The sequence below is a fragment of the Homalodisca vitripennis genome, chromosome X (assembly GCF_021130785.1).
Source record: "Homalodisca vitripennis isolate AUS2020 chromosome X, UT_GWSS_2.1, whole genome shotgun sequence".
Taxonomy (NCBI): Eukaryota; Metazoa; Arthropoda; class Insecta; order Hemiptera; family Cicadellidae; genus Homalodisca; species Homalodisca vitripennis.
The window spans coordinates 28,002,343-28,027,415 of record NC_060215.1 but is presented as its reverse complement, the minus strand read 5'-3'; the positions used below and the strand labels follow the sequence as shown (position 1 = coordinate 28,027,415).

Sequence of the window (25,073 nt, the reverse complement as noted above, 5' to 3'; positions counted from 1 at the left end):
ATTGCATTTAAAATGTTATTGCATTAACAATTTATTCCATCTTAGATTATTATACGTTTATATAAATTTTCTTTAGAAAAACATTGTATTTAAATTCTCGTATGAACTTTTGGATTCATCCATATTTTTAAACCAACAAATAATAAATAGTAATAATTTCAAAAATAACGTTTTGGTAAATGCTTTCTATTAATTACAATTGTTTTTGCTGTTCTTTTATAATCACCAACATTACAATACCGTAACTGCCATTTGCCTGTGCCCATGTTTCATCTGAATGTTGTAAAGTCATACGTAATAAAATGATTCGCCTTTTATTTTATGTACCCAGTTCACCTCTCTTGTGCAAGATAAGTGCTTGCTGAATTAAATGTCAGTATCTATAAATTATGATGATGCCAAATCAAATATAGATCAATGTGAGACTAAAGGTTTAACACTACAGGTGTGAGATTATGGTTGTTTGGTAAGTGCAAAGTCATCTATAGTCCAATCTTGGATGCTTCTTCATAACATCTGTTGTACGAACACACTATTGCAAATGTGCAAATATGACTTAACATTATTTTATTTGAGATTTTAAGGTGGCAGCCCTTTTTCCTGTGTCTGAAAGTAGGCTACATTTCAATTCTATTCAGGAAGAGGAAGAAAATTAATCACAACAATTGATACTAATAATCTTTATCTATTAGTCAGTCACACATCATATCATAAAAGTGTTCAATTTAATATATACATTTTTCTTTTAATGATGAGCACAAATATAAATTTAAAAACCCCATAAGTTTAACACCATTACTTACATTTTACTCTCATTATTTGAACGATCTGAGAGAACAAACCGAATGTGTTGTTTTGTGTGCATTACTCAACCCTTACAAAATAACGTCAAAGGTGTGAGCGTGTGTCTTTCTTGTATAAAACAAATACACATTTTTATTAATCAGAGATGAAATATATTTCAAAACATAGCTACAGGGATGAAATGAACGTCATAGATCAAGATAACTCATCTACTTTGTACTTTAAGACAAACGTATTTGAAATGTAAAGTACAAGCATGTTATACTAACAAAACATCAGCGTGTTAGTCCCAATAGTAAATCAATGTATATTTCTCTTATCTACTTCACAAGACCAGTTGTGTTTGTGTTATGTAAGTAATATCCACCAAAGAACTGAGTTGACGATGTAGACTATGTACAATGATCGATGGATGGGTGGAACCTCCAGCCTTCAGGATCGGGATCTACTAGAGGAGTAGGCGGGTCAGAAAGAGCACTACTGTCCGAGTGTGTCAGGTGATGTGGTAGTACAGGGCAGCCAACACGATAACCACCAGGAGACCAGAAGTTCGGCTGAGCGTAGGAGCACCGTTGCAGCCATCGTAATCGCATGACTGGATACAACCTGTCATCATGGTGTCCTGATAGCGGAATCCGCCACACTGCGAGTCCATTGTTTTCATCACACAGGCTCTGATCACCATCACCTCTTTGGTTTCCACTAAAAATTTTGTTTACACAATAATTAAATGAAATAGTAGTATTAGAGTGCTAATATTAAAGTGATATCTTAGCTGCGTGATAATACAATGCTACAATGAAAATTACAGTGAAATTCGTAAGAATGAGCTTCAAAATCAAAAGCGTAGCTCCACAGATTTTTTATATCTATAATGTTTAAGAAAAATTCTAAGCTATTAAGCTATATAATTTTTGTGGATTCAATCCCAAATTTATTTTGATATTATGATTGATAATGGTATAACCAGTGTCCTAGCCTGCTGTACATTATGTCCATAAAATTTTGATTCAGTTGTAAGTTATAATTATTAGCTAAACAATAACATAGCTAGAAAAAAATTTGGGGGGTCCAGACAATGATATTTTTCTGTAGTGGACAGATAGTAAGGGCCCATTTTGTTCTTTCCAAAGTTTTATGTCTGTTTCTTTGTTGAGAACGATCTTTCAGCAGTACATGGCAGTAATATTGAATTATTAAATAATAATAATCGTTTACTAAAAAAGTAATCGAAAAAATTGAAAATTTGGGGGCTCAAGACCCCTTGGACCTCCTTGCTCGCTACATCCTTGTAGCCAAAGAATAATGAAGATATTTGAAACAGCTATTTATAAGTTTTCCACTGTGATTGGAATAGTCATTATTATGGTCTGTTAATTAATAAATGTCGCTTTTGTGTTCAAAGTCAGTACTATAATTGTGTAAAAGAAAGTGCAATATGTTTGAACTCAAAATACTACAGATCAATGGAAATAAATTGCGTACTTATAATCTTTGGCACAGTCTGTGCTCGAGTCTTAAATTTGTTATATCGACACCAGCAGTTTAAAACCATGGTGTACAATTATAAACCATGTAATAGACAAACTATTTCAAAGTTATGCAACTAGAAATATATTTGGCACTAGCTATTTTGTTTTGTAATTGGCCCAATCCACTGCTCAATGTGAAGTTAGACTACTATATTAGAATAAATATTATAGAAAACCACAGTCTCTTTATACAATACTTATAAAAATGGCTGCATATATATGTAGATGAAATATTTGTATACATCCTTTTGATATATGAGAACAGGTAGAATTATTATTAAATTTAAAATTGGTAAATTATTAAATTTAACAACTTAGACCCCCAAAATATTGAGCTGTTCATGGCCCTAGCTGTCTAACTGATATCACATCCAATCTTGATTTACCATATGATAAAAGTACTAAACATTTTGTTTTGGATATCCTATGGTAAATTCTAAAGACTACCCACCTATGTATTCTTTTTAATACATATTCTGGTCAAGAAATACTTGTGGAGAGCCTTTTTCAGTCAAGAAATATAACTAAAATTAACAGGGCCAGTAATACAAATCTAGTAATACAGTGAATGAAGCAGTGCAGAATTTTGTTATGATTGGTTGAAGCTTAAGAGCTGGCTGTAGTGAAATGACCTTGAATTTTCCTCCATAAGAGCAACGTTAAACTCATGTACTTTAACGGCCCTATTTTCCATCATAGTTTTATGGTAGATGTCTCTTTTTAAGTATATAATCAGTTCACATCCAAAAGCCTTTTAGTTTATTTTTTTAAAGAGTATACGTTTTTAATATTTCAAACAGTAAAGTACAAAAATGTTTGAGGTTTTTCCTGAATAATCCATAAAAATATCGACAATTATTGTATGACTAAAAATAAGGTCATAAAAGTGCAGAGGGCTACAAGCAAGATGGCCACTAGTACAGCTGGATCTTAATTGATGGTCCGATTGGTCAGTGATTGGATCAGTCAGTCACAACAAAGCTCCACCCCTTTCATGTGTTCAGTACTGGTTGTACCAGTTTTGGTTTAAAAGTAAGTGACTGAAGACGGCTCTCCACATAGAAACCAACATATTTTAAGATTCTGATTGAGTTAGCAATTTTTTAAATGGTCTTAACCAGGGAAAAATGGTACATGGTAGTCCTAACACTGGCTATGTATGCCTAAGGTGTAAGACTTTTAAGAGTTGAATAGGAATCTTAAAGGTTTTCAAACTAATAGTTTTACTATCAAATTAAATTAATCGTAAAAAAGATTTTCTTAAACCATAAAAAGTTGGTTTAGTTTCATGAATTTAAGTTACAGAAGATTCGCAACACTAACTCCATATTGAATACGTCGGTTATCAGTAATATGCAGTGCCAAAACTACTCAGACTTACCATTTTTCCCATCTATTTTGATGCAAAAGTTGGCAGGAAACATGCCGATGTGACCCTGCTTTGGCACCATGCACTTCTCCTTGTACGTAGACATGGCTGGGTTGAACGGATCTTCACAGTTAGGGTTGCTTCCATTTAGAGAGGAACAGATGTAGCAGTTTATAGAGACAGCTCCTAAAAACATTGTCTCTTATTTTAAAATCTCAGAGAAGAAAATCTGCAGTGAATACCTCGTGCACAGTTCATACCAACAATTGTGCAGTTTTAGAGTTGGTAATCATTTAAGGCAAATGACATTTGTGTTCAAAAAAGCTATGTAAAGGGGTTAGTATGACGAATATACAATATAATTAATTATGAATGAGGTATGATCTATCAAAAAACAGTTCTTCTCAAACAGCTGTTGTTAATTAATATATCAATGAACAATACATCTGAAGGAGTTTTACAGGGTTTCATATAATCCATGCCAAGGATCATTGTGGTAGTGTTAACGAATTGCTGATGTGCTCATTGCAAAGGCATGCTTGGCATTCTTGAAGCTTTCAAAAAGAAAAGTTAAAATATAAAACCTTTTAAATGATTTGTGCTGTCCACATTATGCATAATGCATAATGTGGACAGGTTATGTATTTTTTGCCTTTGGAAGGTTGACAAAGAGGAATGCCTGAAGCATCAGCTGCTTAAGATGCCTTGGAAACCAAAAGATCGGAAAACAGAAAGGAAATTGATACAATGGAACAGAATACACATAAGATTGGATATACAACAATAGAATTTCACAGACTAAGTAAAACTTGTAACGGTCACACTGTACTATCATTAAAACTACACTTAATCAAACTGTATCCCATGAAAAAAACTAAAACAAAACTATATAATTGGCTTCCCCTTTTTTAACACTGAAGAATTTTTCAAAATTAAAAATATTACAAGTATTCTCATTCCTCACCAGTCCATTTCTGTGTGGAATCTCATATTGTAGCATTGACTACTGCAGTTTTTAGTGTTATGTTGATACTGTTGTTATTTATTTTTTAATGCATAGTTTTTTTTGTACTGTTCTGTTTTACAATTTTGTTATGTTAACATACTGTCATTGTATATTGGTTAAATTAATTAGTTAAGTAACTAGTTAGTTGAATGGTTTGTTATTTTCATACATCAATATGATCGTGCAGCTACTTTTCTTTCATAACGTGTAAATTTGTCATTTATTTTTGCTGGAACTCTGGATTTGTTTTAACTCTATTTTGTGTTATTTGTTTATGTGTATTATTTATTTATCTATTCTTTTAATCTAAGTTAGGAATCATTTAATTAAATAGTTATAAGCATTTTGACTTGGCTGATGAACTACATTATGACTTTGTCAATGTTTATGTAAATTATACGACAGTAAAATATTTGAATTTGAATCGCTTTTGCTGAGATGCTAATTGTGACACCTTTGTACACTTTGGAGATCATGAAGCTAAGTTGACTGTTTAGAAGAAAGCATGCTCTCAAGTCTAGTGATTCCTCTGATTAGGCCTTCTATTTGAGGCCTGTCTAAACTTCACTAGGAAAGTCAGACACCCATTCTTCTTCAGGGAAGTGGAATGCCAAGCACTCTCCCTCCGCCTCCTCAGCTTCATGCTTGGTACACAATGCGCCACCTTTAATATATCAAGGTCGCAAGAGGTCCACACAACTGAAAATCACTGCCTCTGAGAACCAGCCAATCAGTTGATGAGTTTGGACTACATTCATGTAAAGTATTCTTAAACAGGTGAATTAAAATATCAGTCACAAGTTCTTTTATATTGTTTATGTAAGTTATAGGGCCTACGTCTGTACTTACACAAAATACTAAAGGGTGTATTTTAGAAGTTAAATAGTCAGAGCTGAAAAGCTCTGATAAATGTTTTCCAAAAGTATCGTTTTTATAGTTAGTTACGTGTTTGTAAAAGTAAATAGAAAATTAAAGGTAGTTTTAACGAAGGCTATCCTAAAAATTTGTACCCACTGGATTGAGTGTGAAGATTTAATAATTTTAGCTTTTTCATTTATTTGGCTACACATTTCTAGAAATTAAGGTTGGGACCTCTGTCCTTGATAGGAGGGTGAAAAGTTCATGCTGGTTTTGCGTACCACAGTAACTACGGTTTAGTAACCATTTTAAAAGTAATTGGGTGGCTATTGTTTTAAAATATGACTTGTTCTCTTAAACTTTGAAGGGTGTTTGTTTCGAAGGATAATACGAAGTAACTGTACAGAATGAAATAGAATTCTCTATGTTGACCAATTTGTTATAAATAATAAATTTGAGTAAATATTTAGGAGAGCTGGTGGCATAACAGTCTAAGGTTTGGAGTTTTGATCTGAGTTAGAGATTACGCAAATTCAAATCCTGTCGGTGACCTTTGTACTTTTGATTAGTGCTATTGATCCTTGGAAAAGGATTGGCCTCTCCTCTTTGTACTACAAAAGAAAAAATTTACATTTTGAAATTTGAAGTGAAATTGAAGTATTTATTATAGAAGAGAAGTTGGGACTTAAAAGTCCTATCCGCCACTTAACTCTAAGTATCACGGAAGGCACAAATACTCCCAAAAGGGTCTCTGTTGCTGAGAAACTTAAATCCCAGTGAAATAGAATGGAACATTTTATACTCCAACTAATATTTCATAAATCCACCTATGTGTTACTGAAACCAAGTGATCAATTCTAAATCCATCCAACACCAACTATGAACGCTGAAAAGATTTTGGACACTCCAGAGAACTATGAATACTGTGATACTATTTTGAATGATTAGTGCTTAGGCGGCACCTATCACTTGAAATCTGCCAGCTGCTCCCTTACCTGAAACCATTCTCAAAATTATAAACCAGTCTTACAAACCCATTATAATTTGGTAACTACTTTTACATAAACTAAAAACCAAAATTGGATGAGAGGGATGCAAATGATTGTTGAAAGTTAAATAGAGAATACTTCAAATGTTTGTGAGAAAGATTTTAAAGAAGAAAGCCTCTAGAATGATTTCAAAGAAAAATGTTCGTAAATTTATGTCATTGAATAAATTCTCTTGTTTTAACAATGATATTTACAAATGTATTATTTTGATCCAAAAGAAAATGGAAAACTTAAAAATTATACTATCCGAGCAGAGTTGTAAAAACTGATTAAATTAAAACACATATTTAACTGTTTATAAAATTCTATGTAAATACAAACTTTTTTTAGTAGAAGGCTGAAAAAAATGAAATGAAAAATTCTTTATTTATACAGGCAAAGTTAGGGCCGCATGGCCCTTTCTTACACTTAACCTGCGACAACATAAAATTTAAAACATTAAATAAATATTATCTTAAGAATAAAACAAAAAATGATAATGATAATAAAATAAAGAAATAATTACATTTACTCAATGTGGTGAAATTAATGTAATATTTTAACGTGTTATAATTAAAATTTAACACATTAATAAATTAACTACCTCTGTTATTCTTAAAACATATAAAATAAAATTTTACTTTTAATACAAATAAATTAAAGTATTTATTGCTAATTAAGGCTGGAATTAAAAGCTGTTACAACATATTTCTACATGATACTAGGAATTAAATATTCATACAACAATTAGTAATGTTATCATAACAATTGGAGGAATATAACTTATTAGCTTGTAAGAGTGAGTTAACATCACAATATTATTCATACTATAGTTGTAAAATATTTTAAACCAATTACATTCGAACTACTCACCCCGACACAAATATAATAACAATACGATAGTCAGCTCCAAAAAATGAAGTATCATTTTCTCTAAGGAGTCCTGAAAAAAACAGAATAATTTATAGTGTATAAATAATCTAGAGCAGTATTTTAGTTTGAACATTACAGAAAATTCAGTGTTGCTGGTTGTGACAAACATTACAGAAAATTCAGTGTTGCTGGTTGTGACGAACATTACAAAAATTCAGTGTTGCTGGTTGTGACGAACATTACAGAAAATTCAGTGTTGCTGGTTGTGACGAACATTACAGAAAATTCAGTGTTGCTGGTCGTGACGAACATTACAGAAAATTCAGTGTTTGCTGGTTGTGACAAACATTACAGAAAATTCAGTGTTGCTGGTTGTGATGAACATTACAAAAATTCAGTGTTGCTGGTTGTGACGAACATTACAGAAAATTCAGTGTTGCTGGTTGTGACGAACATTACAGAAAATTCAGTGTTGCTGGTTGTGACGAACATTACAGAAAATTCAGTGTTGCTGGTCGTGACAAACATTACAGAAAATTCAGTGTTGCTGGTTGTGACGAACATTACAAAAATTCAGTGTTGCTGGTTGTGACGAACATTACAGAAAATTCAGTGTTGCTGGTTGTGACGAACATTACAGAAAATTCAGTGTTGCTGGTTGTGACGAACATTACAGAAAATTCAGTGTTGCTGGTCGTGACGAACATTACAGAAAATTCAGTGTTGCTGGTCGTGACGAACATTACAGAAAATTCAGTGTTGCTGGTCGTGACGAACATTACAGAAAATTCAGTGTTGCTGGTTGTGACGAACATTACAGAAAATTCAGTGTTGCTGGTCGTGACAAACATTACAGAAAATTCAGTGTTGCTGGTCGTGACGAACATTACAGAAAATTCAGTGTTGCTGGTCGTGACGAACATTACAGAAAATTCAGAGTTGCTGGTCGTGACGAACATTACAGAAAATTCAGAGTTGCTGGTTGTGACGAACATTACAGAAAATTCAGTGTTGCTGGTCGTGACGAACATTACAGAAAATTCAGTGTTGCTGGTCGTGACGAACATTACAGAAAATTCAGTGTTGCTGGTCGTGACGAACATTACAGAAAATTCAGAGTTGCTGGTCGTGACGAACATTACAGAAAATTCAGAGTTGCTGGTTGTGACGAACATTACAGAAAATTCAGTGTTGCTGGTCGTGACGAACATTACAGAAAATTCAGTGTTGCTGGTCGTGACGAACATTACAGAAAATTCAGTGTTGCTGGTCGTGACGAACATTACAGAAAATTCAGTGTTGCTGGTTGTGACGAACATTACAGAAAATTCAGTGTTGCTGGTCGTGACAAACATTACAGAAAATTCAGTGTTGCTGGTCGTGACGAACATTACAGAAAATTCAGTGTTGCTGGTCGTGACGAACATTACAGAAAATTCAGAGTTGCTGGTCGTGACGAACATTACAGAAAATTCAGAGTTGCTGGTTGTGACGAACATTACAGAAAATTCAGTGTTGCTGGTCGTGACGAACATTACAGAAAATTCAGTGTTGCTGGTTGTGATGTAAGCGAAGAAGCTGAATATGTACAGTACGTGAAAGAAGCTCTATACTTAGTAGCTGAGGGCCCCTCCCACAAAACTCCTTACAAGTTGTACTCTGTAACTAACTCTACCCAAAATGTCAAGGTTACAGACCCATAATCACATCTGTAAACAACTTTCCTTTCAGTAGGTCTATCTGATTGTTGGTTTGTTTCTTCCGATGGTGACACTTCCTCTACGGGAATGTTTTGTAGAGAGGTTGAGAAATAACATTGAACTAAACGCTGAAACATAAACCAGCCGAAAAAGAGAGTTTATTTTTAGTCTCTAATTTAAAATGTTAGGTTTGTGTTATATCTATCATATTAAAGCCACCATGATAAACAAAGCTTGTAACAGCAAAAAAAAAAAAAACACAACATACATGTTTTGAAAATCTTGATTTCTACTGCTTTTAGAACGAAATTTGTCCTTCGAAAAATGAAAATAGATCAAACATTGAACAATTTTGTCCCTCAGTGAGTTTTATTTTATGACTCTGTGTCTCTGACCATCATTGACATAAGTTTTGTGTTTATGGATTTGTTTACGGTTAAAGATTTGAGTACACAAAACACTAAAATATTATATACTTTGATAGGCACTTTATGATAGACAATATTATTCTCTTCTACAACACATTTTGCAGTGAGAACTTTAAAATTACAAAGGTAGATTCCTCATGTTGTCAAAGTCAAAGTCAAATCATCTTTATTTACATGTACATAGAGTACAATATTGCGTCAAGATACTTTATTGATATTCATTAACATAACACCTGTCTTACAATAACATCATTAGGTACATAACACATTAACACTTGAAGATGAAACTAAAGGAACAAAAGGAAGAGTCTGAACACTTGTAATAAGGGTAAGCTGAAACATTTATCTCGTACGTAATATATGTTTGTTTAACATCTTTAATTTTGCTCTGGAAAAAGTCTGTATGCATTTCAGAATGTAATTAAAAACCACTAAATGCAATTTGTAAATTCTGATGAAAGAACAGATTTTCTGCATGCACCTTTCATCTACTCACTTAATTCTGGAGGAAGTTTACACATTGTGAACATAATTTTCTGTAATTCTTGTGAAACCAACAAACTGAAATATGCTATAAAATCCCCAAACAAAGTTTACAGCTGAACATACTGCGATGAGTGTCTTCAATGCTGTCGAGCTATCAGTAAAAATGGCTATTGTCTTGCTCCTATGCCACAGACAAAGATTCTAACAAGCACAATAGAGCAGCTATGGTGGAAGGACTGATCCAATGCGAATGTTGAGTTTAGCTCCAGTTCACCTTCCTCTTACGTGCAGCATCTGAAATCTGATGCTGTCTCAGACTTGACTCTTGAAATCTGGAGTCATGTTCGTCTGAAGGGGTCCAAAAACGTAAGAGGAAGGTGAACTGGAGCTAAGCTCAACATTCGCATCGAATCATCCCTTCCCACTATTGCTGGTTTATGTGTAGAAGACTCGGTTGCTCCACTGTGCTTTGGGATCATGTCAGCCAACGTCATAGTGCGCTTAATTGTGCACCTGATGCGACAATGAGAATACCTCTTCACCTAAATTACACTATTTTTATATTCTTGGTGTCTCTGATGTCGAAACGATGCGGGGGGAGTTCGTTTTGAACTACTTCATTCTTTGTCGCCGACTATTTTTCTGAAGATCCCTTAAGACTAACATGACTCCGTAATTCAGGAGTCAAGTCTGAAACAGCATCAGACTTCAAATGCTTCACTTAAGAGGAAGGTGAACTGGAGCTAAACTCAACATTCGCAAGCACAATAGATATACTGTTCATCGATCGAACTTCTTCAGTAAGTCGTTCACTGTTCAGGCATGTCGCCTCTGTAACTCTCTTCCTGATAATATCCGTATTATAGAAGGTCGAGCTCGTTTTGGGGCGGGGGTCAGGGACTTGTTGCTTGGCGGTCTGTAGGGGTAATGGGTGGCGGTGCTCGTGGCGTGCTTGTGGTCAGGCTGTCTGTTTGAGAGAATGAATGTAGCAATAACAAGAAATTCTTTAAAAAGTAAATTGTTAATTTAAGTTTTAATTTATCTTTGTTTGAATTTTTTCTACATATTAAGCTGATAAATTTGATTTTTTAATTGTTACATAGTAGTACATATATTTTGGTTAATTTAAAATGTAATTTGTTATTGTTTTAAAGTCATTAAATGTACATATGTATATATATATTATGTGAGATTGAGTGGTAGAGAGGGCTAAATAGCCCTAACTCCGCCTCTTGAATAAAGGCATATTTCATTTCATTTCATATAAAGGCAGTGACCTATGCACACAAATTTTAAATCAAAGACTCATAGGAACCACAGCTCTCTACATAGACTCGCACCTCCGATTTCAGCTCTGTACCTCTTTTTTGTCTCAGAGGTATAAGTCAAATCATTAAAGCTCTGCTGGTGGAAGGAGTTCACTTCCATTGAACCAATTCTCCCGGTAAGAATCTTTATCATGAAGGTTTTTGTAGTATATTTAAATACAATTTAAATTATTTTTATACCGTACTTAATAGGAGAGAAAATTATCTTTATAATGTACAATGTTGTACTATCACTGGTGTATCCTCTTACTTATTAGATGCAGAATCTAAAATTGTAAATTGTTTGTACCAAAAGTTTCTGGACGTGTTTACAGATTCACTAGGATGTTAGAAAGGTGAACTGGCTAGATTACAGCCAAAAGCAAATGTTTTACCTAGACTTCTGAAGCGAAGCCCAATTCCTTTTGCGCTAAAAAGTAAAGTTGTGGCTGAAATAGATCGATTGGTGGAGTCAGGTATTTTGTCACCTGTAAAGTAACAAAGAATGGGGAAGTCCTGTTGTCCTAATAATTAAAAACCCAAGGAATTGCGTTTGTGTGCGGATTTTCGGGCTTCTTCACTAAATGATTCACAAATAATTGACAGACATCCAATACCTAGAATCAAGGATCTCTTTAATACTTTACAAAAAGGCAAAACCTTCTCTAAAATCGATTCATCTCAGACATATCAGCTAGTGTGCTTGGACGATCAATGAAAAACTACCAAGGGACTATTTATGTATAATACAGTTACCTTTGGTGTTACTTCATCACCAGGGATTTTTAAAAAAATAATATAAATTGTATTTCAATATACTACAGGTTTATCGATTAAAAAGTAGAGGCAAGTGATATATACGAGTAGGATTCTTTTTTTTCTCTTAGGACAAGAAGCTTATAAATTGCACTTAGTACTATGAGAACCTTAGCGCTGCTTTCGGAGTGACAGGATATTCAGGAAGGGTAAAGTTAGAGGGTAGGGGCCGCCTCCCATCGAGACCCATGAGGAAGAATTAGAGCACTAATCTCAAAGTTATGTCCCCCCGGAAGAAGGGGAGGCCAGCTCTAAACCAGCCTCTCCAGTCAAAGTAGGCAGGGGGTGGCATACCCTTGTTGAGGCTAGCAAGAACCTCTGGTACTTAGGGAACGAACCCCACCAACTCCAACAGTCACCTCCCGCAGTGGACTAGACCTATCGAATTACCCTTGCACCCCAGAATCTCGACATTTGTGGTCAGTAATGTGCCGCTCCTGGACAACCATAAGGTTGCCCAGATTTAAGTGACACATCGGTTTTTGCTGTGCCCAGTGGTAGGATCTTCTGGAAGGTATAAACCAGCCAGAAGTTATCCCTGCTGGGTAAGTGATAGAGGATACCTGTAATACATTATCTCTGGATCACTGTGCTATTTTACAGTGTCCAGTGCTGCCAACTAGTGTCCTCTCTGCTGGAGAAGATACACACCAAAATCACATTGCGCTATGGGAGAAGGTTAAGGGGGCATCTCTAAGCAATGCCTGAATCTCCAGTAATGTTCCAGTGGCGGCCAGGCAAGCCACCACCTCCTTAATCTCCATTTACAGCGACCAAACTACGGCTCCAAACTACCTGAGGAGAGAGACATACAGACAATTAAAAGCCCTGGCTTAAGTCCACAAAACCTGCCTAATACAACTAACTTCCTCTTGGTGAAGACTCTGTATAGCTGTCTACTGTGATGCTTTTTGATCTGATTCACGCTGGCTATAGTACAACTAATTCTTAATAATAATTTTCCGTAAAGAACAGTAGCCTACATGTACATATTTATAATATTCTAATTGTTGATACTATCCAGTGAAAAAAACATTTTTTAGTATAAACCCCAAAAATATTAGCCTAATTTCAAGAACTTAGTAAGCAAATTACGCAAAATCGCCGAGAAAATAAAATTATCGTCTTCAATAAAAACCAATTAAAATGTTACTGTACTGTTGACTTTTACACAGAGTATTTTTTTAATTGACGACACAATTCACTGAATGGGGGTTTATGTGTCTCTAATACTGGTAAATTAATTGCTATAAAAATTACAAGACTAGTTTAGAATGTTCACTGAAGTGATCTACATTAACCTACGAACTCCGGAAGAAAATTGTGTTCATTTTTACTGTTATACTGCAACAAAATATTGCACCATTGTAGCGATTGTTCAACAATGATGCAACAATTATTGTTGTGTCTGCTTGCACGAAATGTCCAATGAGGATAATTGTTTTCTGGACGTTATTATACGTAATTGAAGTATAATTTTATACATTTTATTTATTACAGAGTTATAACATTGATGCAGAATAGTCCTGCTGGGTTTAAAGATTAGACCCTTCTTCTGAGAACACTTTAAACGGATTTTCTTGTTTTGTTGTACAATCCAACGAATACTACATTGGTTCTAGCCAGTGACGTGTGCAGAAAGAGGACCAGGGATCAATGTATGAGAAAAATAATAAAATCTTCTGACAAGGATGTGTTTTTCTTGATCGGGACAACACTGAGATAGGTCAGTGACGCGGTGTGCGGTAGTGTACGTGATCGTGGATTGAAGTTTTACATAGAAATAAAAACTTTTGAAGAAGAAATTTTTCTATGAAAATGTCCACAATTTTCGTTAAAAAAATATCAAACATTTTCCGTGTAACAGAAATGTATAAAACCACATTGTTGCTTAATAACAAATTACAACAATATAACATTGCTATATAATTATAAATAAGCTTCCAAAATATAAATTGTGCAAGGAAACAAGAATAGGAATCCCTGAAAGTGTCCTGAGTTTGTATTGTCATTATTCAATACTGGAAACTATTCCAGGACCGAGAAGGATAATTGTAACTACTTCACACATTTAACTATTCGGAATTACCTTTCATTTAGAGATAATGCATTTGGAGAAATAAAATGTCATAGATTTAAATGTGGCATTTTTCTGTTACTTCTTTGTTAACATATCTTGCTGCACGTTTAGAACACAACTGGACTCGATTCAGAGGTATTTACGGAGAAAGCGCAAGTCATATGAGATTGAGTAAAAATTGTAACCGTTTCGCAGTTTCCAACGCGGTATTAGTAGCAGTGTGAAACTGCCCATAGATTCCATCCATAGAAAGAACTAATCCTCTGACTCGAATCCTAACGTGGTTCATGAACTACTTCTAACCCAGTTCCTGAGCCAGTTCATTTAATAAAACTAAATTAACTTTATTATTTGAAAACGAAAATAACGAATTAAAAGCAAAGTCTATAAAACCTAGTTAACTGGCATTCTAAAACTACAAATACCGGTTTTTATGAACAAAAGTCAACTCAATTCCACGGGCCAAATGTAGAAAAACAAATCTATAAACGACCGTACCTCAAAAACGTACAAGCCGATTTCGATCAAACTTTCTATACACATTAAATACACGATCTACTATATTATATTACTACCCTCATTCTTAAGCCGCGCCTACATTCGATGTATCTATCTTACATGTCATATGCTGAAAAAACAAATCTATGAATGGCCGTACTTCAAAAACGTACGAGCCGATTTCGATAAAACTTTCTATACACATTCAATACACGATCTACTATATTATATACCTACCCTCATTCTTAAGCCGCGCCTATATTCGATGTATCTATCTTACATGCCATATGCTGAAAAAAACAAATCTATGGATGACCGTACCTCAAAAACGTACAAGCCGATTTCGATCAAACTTTCTATACACATTAAATAAACCATCTACTATATTATATTACTCCCTTAATTCTTAAGCCGCGCCTATATTCGATGTATCGATCTTACATGTCATATTCTGAAAAAACAAATCTATGGATGGCCGTACCTCAAAAACGTACGAGCCGATTTCGATAAAACTTTCTATACACATTTAATTCACAGTCTGCTATATTATATTACTACCCTCATTCTTAGGCCGTGCCTATTATCAGAGACATCGATTTTACATGTCAAATACTGAAAACCCAAATCTATGGATGGCCGCACCCCAAAAACATACAAGCCGATTTTGATGAAACTATCTATACACATTTGAGACACAGTCTACTATACTTCAATATAAACCTGACTCTTAGGCCGGGTGTATTTTCGGAGATTTATTGATTTTACAGGTTAACTACAGAAAGAACCTATGGATGGAATCTATGACCAGTTTTTTCGGCATATTAGTAGTATAGTACTGCAGTATAGTAATATAGCTTCAAGCGCGTTATTTTCTATTTTTATCACACCCCTTTAAAAAAATTTCAAAGTTCTAATGTACATTTCCCAAACATTCTGCAATATATTCTTTAATATATAATATGAAACAGATGTTAGAATTGAGAATTTATAATTTCGTCACATTTTGGTAGAAAAATTTTCACAACATTCATAAACAAGTATTTTAGGTGGGGGGGGGGAACCAACAATGTTCAGGCATGCATATGAAGCTTGAAACATATTTACTAGTAATTTAAAATGTCGGTAAACTGTTATATAAATACAATTTTGAATGTGCATTATTCAATCACAAGAAATATACAACGATTACTGTTATTAAATGCAAAATTATTAATATTCGGGCTTGCTTCAAATAATTTCAATGGAAGTCCATTCCAATGTTACTTTGAAGTCAACAATGCGCTCTCATAAAATAGTACCCCACAAGAGAGTAAGCGACTCTAGAACATTTATTAACATTAATTGCGCAATAATACAATTAACCGCTTTAATGATATAGTTAGGTCACACCTCCATTGTACGACGGATAGGACTATTCGAACAACGCAGTTGAAAACACAAACAAGGCAGTGTTTATCCAGAGCTGCAACAGTCCGGAACTCTCTCGACCCTTGGGAACAAAGTGGATCGTCAACCACAACTAGTCCCTTAATTTTGGTCATTTCCCATAAAATATGGAATATGTCTCATATTCCATATTTTATTTGCAATTCATAATCGAAGATCTAAAAAGTTGTGCTGTAGAAGAAAAACTAAAATGTGTGTGGACGTGTACTAATGTTCTTTGTAAAATTAAACATCTCCCATAATCTTAAGAAAAAAAAAGTCAGAAGTGTTAGATGTTTCACGTTACTTGTATGCAGTAAAATTCGAAGTTTCACTAAATCCAGGTCAAAAGTCCCTTACTTTGTATAGTACATCTTTAATAGTGTTTCATTTTACAAGTACAGTCTATTCAGAAATGATGTTATGGTTTTGTAAGATGTGTGTAGTTTTCCATATTTTGCAGTTTTGACCAACACAGCTCAGAGTTCCTTGTTGACTAATCAGCATTCTTGTAGAAAAACTATTGGAATTTAGGTGCGCGTAAGTTTTACGTTCAAAACGAGACGCCTAAAAATGCCATCGACCACAAGTAAGGGAGAACCATAGTTAAGTACATTTGTTTTGGGATAGCAATCAAAATGGCCTACAGGACAAGTATACTACTCAATAGTTGAAGACTTGAAAATCCAAAAGTACTGAGTGCCAAAACTTAAACTTTTCAGGAGCAATAAAAAACGACACAAATTCTTAAAATTAGCAAGTATATTTTACAGATATATTTTATGAACTCTTTGAAGTTTGCGGTCGGTTACAAAGTTGTAAAAAGTTGTTTTATTCCATAGCTTAGCAGTAAAATTCTGAAGTGGGCCATATTGCAGAAAGGTGTAAGTCCAGTATCTTAGTCAAAGCTAACAGACCTATCTGCCATTAGACATTTGACTTTAATAATTCCCCAACAAAGAAAAATATTTAACAGCTTAAGAATTTTGAATAATTTCGGAATAAAGTTGATGCCTGAAGTAGTACACATTCATTCTATCTGTCTTATAAAAGCAGGGACGGTTATGTATTTCAAGGCTGTAATTAGACTCTTCACATGTGTCACATTTAGAGGATTTTGCACTTTGTATTTTGGGATAACGCACTTCAACAAACTTGTATTTGTTATGTATTTCAAGGCTGTAATTAGACTCTTCACATGTGTCACATTTAGAGGATTTTGCACTTTGTATTTTGGGATAACGCACTTCAGCAAACTTTTATTTGTTATGTATTTCAAGGCTGTAATTAGACTCTTCACATGTGTCACATTTAGAGGATTTTGCACTTTGTATTTTGGGATAACGCACTTCAACAAACTTTTATTTGTTATGTATTTCAAGGCTGTAATTAGACTCTTCACATGTGTCACATTTAGAGGATTTTGCACTTTGTATTTTGGGATGACGCACTTCAACAAACTTTTATTTGTTATGTATTTCAAGGCTGTAATTAGACTCTTCACATGTGTCACATTTAGAGGATTTTGCACTTTGTATTTTGGGATGACGCACTTCAGCAAACTTTTATTTGTTATGTATTTCAAGGCTGTAATTAGACTCTTCACATGTGTCACATTTAGAGGATTTTGCACTTTGTATTTTGGGATAACGCACTTCAGCAAACTTTTATTTGTTATGTATTTCAAGGCTGTAATTAGACTCTGTGTCACATTTAGAGGATTTTGCGCTTTGTATTTTGGGATGACGCACTGCAGCAAACTTTTATTTGTTATGTATTTCAAGGCTGTAATTAGACTCTTCACATATGTCACATTTAGAGGATTTTGCACTTTGTATTTTGGGATGACGCACTTCAGCAAACTTTTATTTGTTATGTATTTCAAGGTTGTAATTAGACTCTTCACATGTGTCACATTTAGAGGGTTTTGCACTTTGTATTTTGGGATGACGCACTTCAACAAACTTTTATTTGTTATGTATTTGAAGGCTGTAATTAGACTCTTCACATGTGTCACATTTAGAGGATATTGCGCTTTGTATTTTGGGATGACGCACTTCAGCAAACTTATATTTGTTATGTATTTCAAGGCTGTAATTAGACTCTTCACATGTGTCACATTTAGAGGATTTTGCACTTTGTATTTTGGGATAACGCACTTCAGCAAACTTTTATTTGTTATGTATTTCAAGGTTGTAATTAGACTCTTCACATGTGTCACATTTAGAGGATATTGCGCTTTGTATTTTGGGATGACGCACTTCAGCAAACTTATATTTGTTATGTATTTCAAGGCTGTAATTAGACTCTTCACATGTGTCACATTTAGAGGATTTTGCACTTTGTATTTTGGGATAACGCACTTCAGCAAACTTTTTATTTGTTATGTATTTCAAGGTTGTAATTAGACTCTTCACATGTGTCACATTTAGAGGATTTTGCACTTTGTATTTTGGGATGACGCACTTCAGCAAACTTTTATTTGTTATGTATTTCAAGGTTGTAATTAGACTCTTCACATGTGTCACATTTAGAGGGTTTTGCACTTTGTATTTTGGGATGACGCACTTCAACAAACTTTTATTTGTTATGTATTTGAAGGCTGTAATTAGACTCTTCACATGTGTCACATTTAGAGGATATTGCGCTTTGTATTTTGGGATGACGCACTTCAGCAAACTTATATTTGTTATGTATTTCAAGGCTGTAATTAGACTCTTCACATGTGTCACATTTAGAGGATTTTGCACTTTGTATTTTGGGATAACGCACTTCAGCAAACTTTTATTTGTTATGTATTTCAAGGTTGTAATTAGACTCTTCACATGTGTCACATTTAGAGGATTTTGCACTTTGTATTTTGGGATGACGCACTTCAGCAAACTTTTATTTGTTAGATATATTAACCCTTCGCACGCCACTAATAAATCCATTAACTTTCCTATAATACCATGAGAAGTAAAAAAAATCTTGTTTCTTTAAGTCCAAAGCTAATTTTTATTATAACAAAATTATAAAAGGTAAAAGCAGAAAAGAACTATTTACAAAACTGTTTATTTCAAATTATTACAAATATTTCATTGTAAAATTTTATTAAAATGATAATCTATAATATCGGATATAACTGTATTTGGCGTTTTGGTCAAATAATTTGGGTTTTGGGTTTAAATATGATATATACCCTTCCTCGGTACACAGGGGCTATTAGAATCACTGATACTAAGAATTGAAGAGGTAGCCTAGGCCTGCATGACAATGTGTTCTCTTAGAAAAGTTTTTATTTTATTTTTTAATTGTCTTGTCTATTATTCTTGAACATTTCCGTGCTATACTTAGCTTCCTTACATTGTGGTGTAATGTTGGCTAAACTGAATAAGATTTACTCACAATTCAGATCCGCTATTATTACATTTTTATATAATACACTTCTTACTAAAAAAGTAGATTGTTCTCCTCCTTACAGTAATAAAACCATAAGGCTATAAAATACGCAAAATTTAGGGATCTATCATCTTGAGTATTTTATGTATTGAAGGTATATAGTTCAAGGTATAAGTTCTTTATGAAAATGGCTTAATATTTTCTTTCAGTTATTTATTTTATAGAAAACATACCTGTTGTAGCAGTTAGTTGTGCTCATGTAATTAATAACATAATGAATTAATAACACATCTTTATTTTAACTATAAGTTAAATTAAACTAATATAAATTACACGCTTGGAGATGAAGTATGTGAGCGCTTGTTGCGTTTTTGTTTTGTAAAACTGTGTTTCTTTTATCTATCTATTTAATATAGATTATAATATATTGGTATTAAAATAAAATACTAAACATAGGTTATGAATAAGTTAAAAAATGAATACTCCAACGTTAAGTGCAACAGCATGGTACTTAACGATATCGCAATAACAATAAACGTACTTATTTGAATTTACGATGTTACCAACTGGAAACCACAACGCCAGGTACCATATTTAACTTTATATTGCCACAGTTATAATTCGGGCACAAACCAATTATAAATATCTATGGACGTTTATAGTTTATGAACCAACTGTAGTAAACACCTAGTTCTCTAACGAACTACTATATTTAATATCAGCATTACATTTACAGCTTTCAATATTTCTCCAAGCATACTTTACTTTACATAAATATTAGTGTCTGAATTTTGTTTCAAAACAATTTTAATTAAGATTGAATACATGCTGTTCAAAGGAAGTAAAATACTAGATTTTAAATACCCTATGATATTGATAGTATAGGTAACTGAGATTCGAGTTTTTGTATGGAATTCAATTTTAATATTATAAAACTAAGAATGCACTAGACAATGTACCTTTGTTATCAAACGACAAACATTACAATAGCAATTAAATAATCAACAAATCGCTTACATAAACACAAATAAATTGATAATGGCTCGAACAGAATTATTCTTCAAGTACATGACCTCTTATTCTCTGGGATGATTGTAACGATTAAAACACAATTCAAGGTAAAATCGATAGATGCCCTATCCCCAAGGACAGTACCTAAGGGTGAAAGAGAGTACAGTAAAGTATATAAAGGATTACTTACTGTTTGTAGTTGGTGTAGGTTACATAGCAGCAGACGGCCTAACCCGAGAGTTGACATCGACCGATGACGTCAGAACCATAGCAACGGTTGCTATGGCCGTGCAGTCTCTGTACACTGGACCATTCACAGTGACAGCGACATCATCAGACTTGAGTGGTTGCTCGTTTTATTTTAAACGTCGCTTCTTCGAATATTAATGAGCTGGGTTCGGTGCGATGGCCGGAAAGTCAGTGTAAACTGCTTGAAATCTGTTGAACGCAATAAGTCATCTTCGAGTTGAAAGATGCTGTCCGCAATGACGGATTTCGACAGTTACTGCTTGTGCCAAAATTATTGTTAGCCTAAACGAACTGCTCCCTATTTAATGTGTAAACTATCCAAAAGCCTCAGGAGCGTATCTACCAGATTAGAAGCTGGGGTGACCTCCTTGGGTGCATGGGAGGCGGCGCAGGAGTCTTCAAAAATGTATAGTGGACGAAGTCCGTAAATGGATTGTCATAATCGAACAGAATATTATAATTTATTGCCTGATTTTGGGGAAGGGAGTACAGGAATCGTCTTCTGAGATATTTCGGAAACGTTTTTAGCTACTTTCATCTCTGAAAAAATGCTGGATCTTCCTTATGAATCAAATTGATGCTTTGGTCACAAGTGTCTGAGAGCACACCCACACCACTTGTTTTTTAGTGTTCTTTATAAATATTATAAACTAACTAGCATAAATGTATTTCTGTAGAAAAGGTTGGAGTTCCAAGCCTGTTCGGCCAGTTGCAAATCCGTTATCATCATAGCGATAAGACGTTTCGAATAATTTCACTGATAAAGCTGAAAACCCGATTCTTAGAAATGCGGAACTTCAAGACATATAGAATATTTAAGATTTGGGCCAGCTAACGGAATATTATTATTATTATGTAATAAATTATAGTGCAGTTATTATAAGACTCTATTACTAAAAACTTAAGTATTCAATAAAATTGTGTATTTCACGCAGTTTTACTTAAAACTCCAAACTAACACATAAATACTGATTTAGGAGTGATAAATTTTGAAGGTTTTTACTTCCACACAATGCTCAGACTTCTGAGATGTGGAAAAGGTTGGTCATTGCGGGGCGGGCCTGTACATCGAATTGTGATAAGTAGCCTACACTATTGTAGATACATTTTATTGTACAGTCAAAGTTCTCTTATGTTTTTATATTGTAACAGTTTAATAAGAACATAAAATAAATATGAACAGATAAAATACGTATCTAACATGAGTTTAAGTTTAGGGATTTTATTAGAGGTAAATCCCGATTTAGAGATATTGTCAGAAAAAAATCAATGTAAAATTAGAAAACATAGACGTACTCCGTATACAGTAGACTTGTGTAAGCAAGCAGAACACACAACTCCAAAAGAAAACTTTTTGTCTAATCAATTAATAATAATTTTTAAAAAAATCACAATTTCCGAACTCTCTGTATTTGTAGGGATAGCATGATTATGGGAATTTATCTTCGTTATATGTTAAATCACAAGCACGACGTTTCGAGGACTGGTATCTATAATCTTCTTCAGGTGCTAAATCCTAAAACACAAGATGCAGCACGCAAATCGTTTATAGCTTACAACACATGGCGACGAACATATAAAAATAAAAATTGACAAAATACAACAAAATTGACAACTACGTTAACAACATAAATAGCTTATATATTTTATATAGAATCTGAAAAAACATCCTGAATCTAAAATAAATAAACGTTTAAAAAAGAATAAGTTGATTCGTACATAATACAACGCTCTATATTATAGGGTACGCACGAACTTGAGTCCCGAGGAGCAATAAGTTACGGGAATAGGTTAATACGCGTGAATACATCATCCAAAGTTACCACAAAGTCAAAAGTAGTGGGCCCATGATGTTGGACAAGCAAATCTAAATTGTTTCTTGTTCCACATTATTTAAAATTGCTTACCCAGAAACTCTCCTCAATCATCTACTAATTCAAATCATTAATTGTCGACATGAAAAGAAGTTAACATTTTGCACACAAAATAATTCTACTAGGAGTTAGTTGGCTGGTTTTTTATATTATGCACGGCATGGCTAAGATACTCATAATATACTAACATGTGATACTCAACTTGTGGGCTTGATTATAAATAGTTCGAATCCAGTAAAATACTTCAAATAGTTTACTCAGTAATTTCTATATTTATGTGTATTTATACCGTGGTATTGAAAGGTAAAATATGGTGTTCTCTATTTCTCATTATCATTAATTCATTTGAGTCTTTTAAACGAGACAAAACTACGTTGCTTGTAAAACTGGCTTTTATAACTAAGTTATAAAACATTAAACTCTATAGGGTACTATATAAGGTTATTATATTGATAAATCGAGTATTTACAAAGGACCAGGAGCGTAGCTAGATGGGGGGCTTCCGAAATGAAAATAATGTATGAAAGTACAACAAGAACTATCTCTATAAATTAGTTTGAATTTATATATAAGTTTGAATTTATATATAAGTTTGAATTCGTATAAGGATTATGTTTACAATAAGATCGTAAACGTATTAAATTACTAAAGTAAAAGATGTATAGCCTTTATCACAGCTATGATTACTTGAACTATCTGACCTGACTTTTGTATAAATAACTAGTTGTTTCCCGCGGCTTCAAACACTTTTCGTAATCTTTGCCAGTGTATGTGCACTTCTAGTTCAAGTAAACTATATTTCCAACACCGATGTAGAGTTTTCCTTGTTGCCATGATCAAGAAAATCTGTGTACGTTTATAGCCAGTGTACACGTACGTATACTTTATTATAAAGTGGTCTAACACTCAAGCTTTAAGTTCAACCAGAAATTTTCTTAAAGACAAATATGCATCATAACTTAGCGCCTTCAATTATTGTTTGGCTATTTGACATACGTAACTGTTTCGTAATTGCAGTTTATAGTGTGCAGGCGCTTTGAAAACTGTTATCTTTTCCAGCGCCCTGGTGGCGACTTATATCAATTATTAGCATAGCATATAAACCTTTTCCGTAGAAAAATACATATACATACACATTTCCATAATGATAGGTAAAATAGTATACGATTCTATAAGTACATACAGACACATAACGATATATCTATATATTTATTAATTTTTAAATATATAGATTAAGCTTTTTTGGATTTAGGTTCGTTAAACTATCGATTATTTTTATTTGACAGTTGCAACGTTGGAACACAGTTATGCTGGACGAAATGAAAATAAACTTTATGTCAATATTCTCTGCGGTTTACCATTCGAGCACCACGTAACAGCAATTTTTAATCCTATGTTGAACGTGGCTCCAACATTTTTTATGACTAATTTCAAAGTTATGTTTAGTCGAGCAAAAAAAAAATCAAAATTTTAGCAACAGACGCTAACATTCAAAAGATTGCTTAAGACTAAGCTAACCATGTTTTCAGTAAAGTGGTCAGCTGATTATATATTAAATTTAATACAGATACAATTATAGTGAGTTAAGTATTTGAACGTTTAAAACAATACACAGGGCTGTACTAAACTATATCCGCCTTATCTCACTGACATCATCTTATTATTATCTGTTAATGATAGTAAGGTTCAATATAGGTTGCTAAAAATAAGTATGGACAAAATTGAATTAATCGGACCACTTGAAGCATTGTTTTTAATTATAATTGATTGAAATCCAAAAATGTATAATAATTAGTCTATTAGTTGTCCGATTGAAATTATTTTTACATACTGTATTCACGATTGTGAGAAAAGTCTCTAAAAGGCGTGCTTTTTATTTTATTATTTTAACCAGACCAGATGTAAGTGTTGAGGTATTTATTATTTTATCGCAGGAGTTATAATTGGCTTTTCCGCTTGAATGCATATAAAATATACACGATCTAGATTGTTTAATCCATATGAAGATTATTATTTAAAAAGTAACAGTCGCAGTTTCTTCAAAATTGTAATGAACGATATTGCAAATTGAGCCTATAGTAGCGTTACAGTTATTAGATTGAGCTATCTCGTCCGTCGACACTGTCCCTTCAAATAGACCTGTGGTGAAATAGACGGTAAAATTGTCCGCAAAAAACCAGTGTGAGTACGGGCCTGACTATACAGTCCATCATTCCCCGCGCCTGCATGAGCGTAAAACACAATACAGCTTAAAATACATTTCATCTCCTGGTTTAAAAAGCTTGGCTGTCCTTACATTCATCCAATTATTAATACCCTTCAGCAGGAAATGGCAACCCTGTTACTCG

The 25,073-nt window shown here is 33.7% G+C and overlaps 1 protein-coding gene across 1 annotated transcript; it reads right to left on the bottom strand.

Moving 5' to 3' along the window:
* Positions 1 to 665: 665 nt before the first annotated feature.
* Positions 666 to 21,038, bottom strand: LOC124368842. The gene is made up of 4 exons (XM_046826273.1): positions 20,793 to 21,038; positions 7,471 to 7,540; positions 3,718 to 3,891; positions 666 to 1,506 (listed from the first exon to the last, which is right to left on the bottom strand). The coding sequence occupies exons 1-4, from the start codon at positions 20,847 to 20,849 to the stop codon at positions 1,298 to 1,300; spliced, it is 510 nt and encodes a 169-aa protein (XP_046682229.1). The 5' UTR covers positions 20,850 to 21,038; the 3' UTR covers positions 666 to 1,297.
* Between the last annotated feature and the right edge of the window lie 4,035 nt (positions 21,039 to 25,073).

Excerpts from the sequence above, each read along its gene's own strand:
- LOC124368842 (XM_046826273.1), bottom strand. The coding sequence starts at position 20,849 with ATGTCAACTCTCGGGTTAGGCCGTCTGCTGCTATGTAACCTACACCAA. Across the intron at positions 7,541-20,792 it reads ACCTACACCAACTACAAACA|GACTCCTTAGAGAAAATGAT; the intron begins GTAAGTAATCCT and ends TGTTTTTTTCAG. Across the intron at positions 1,507-3,717 it reads CAAAATAGATGGGAAAAATG|TGGAAACCAAAGAGGTGATG; the intron begins GTAAGTCTGAGT and ends CAAAATTTTTAG.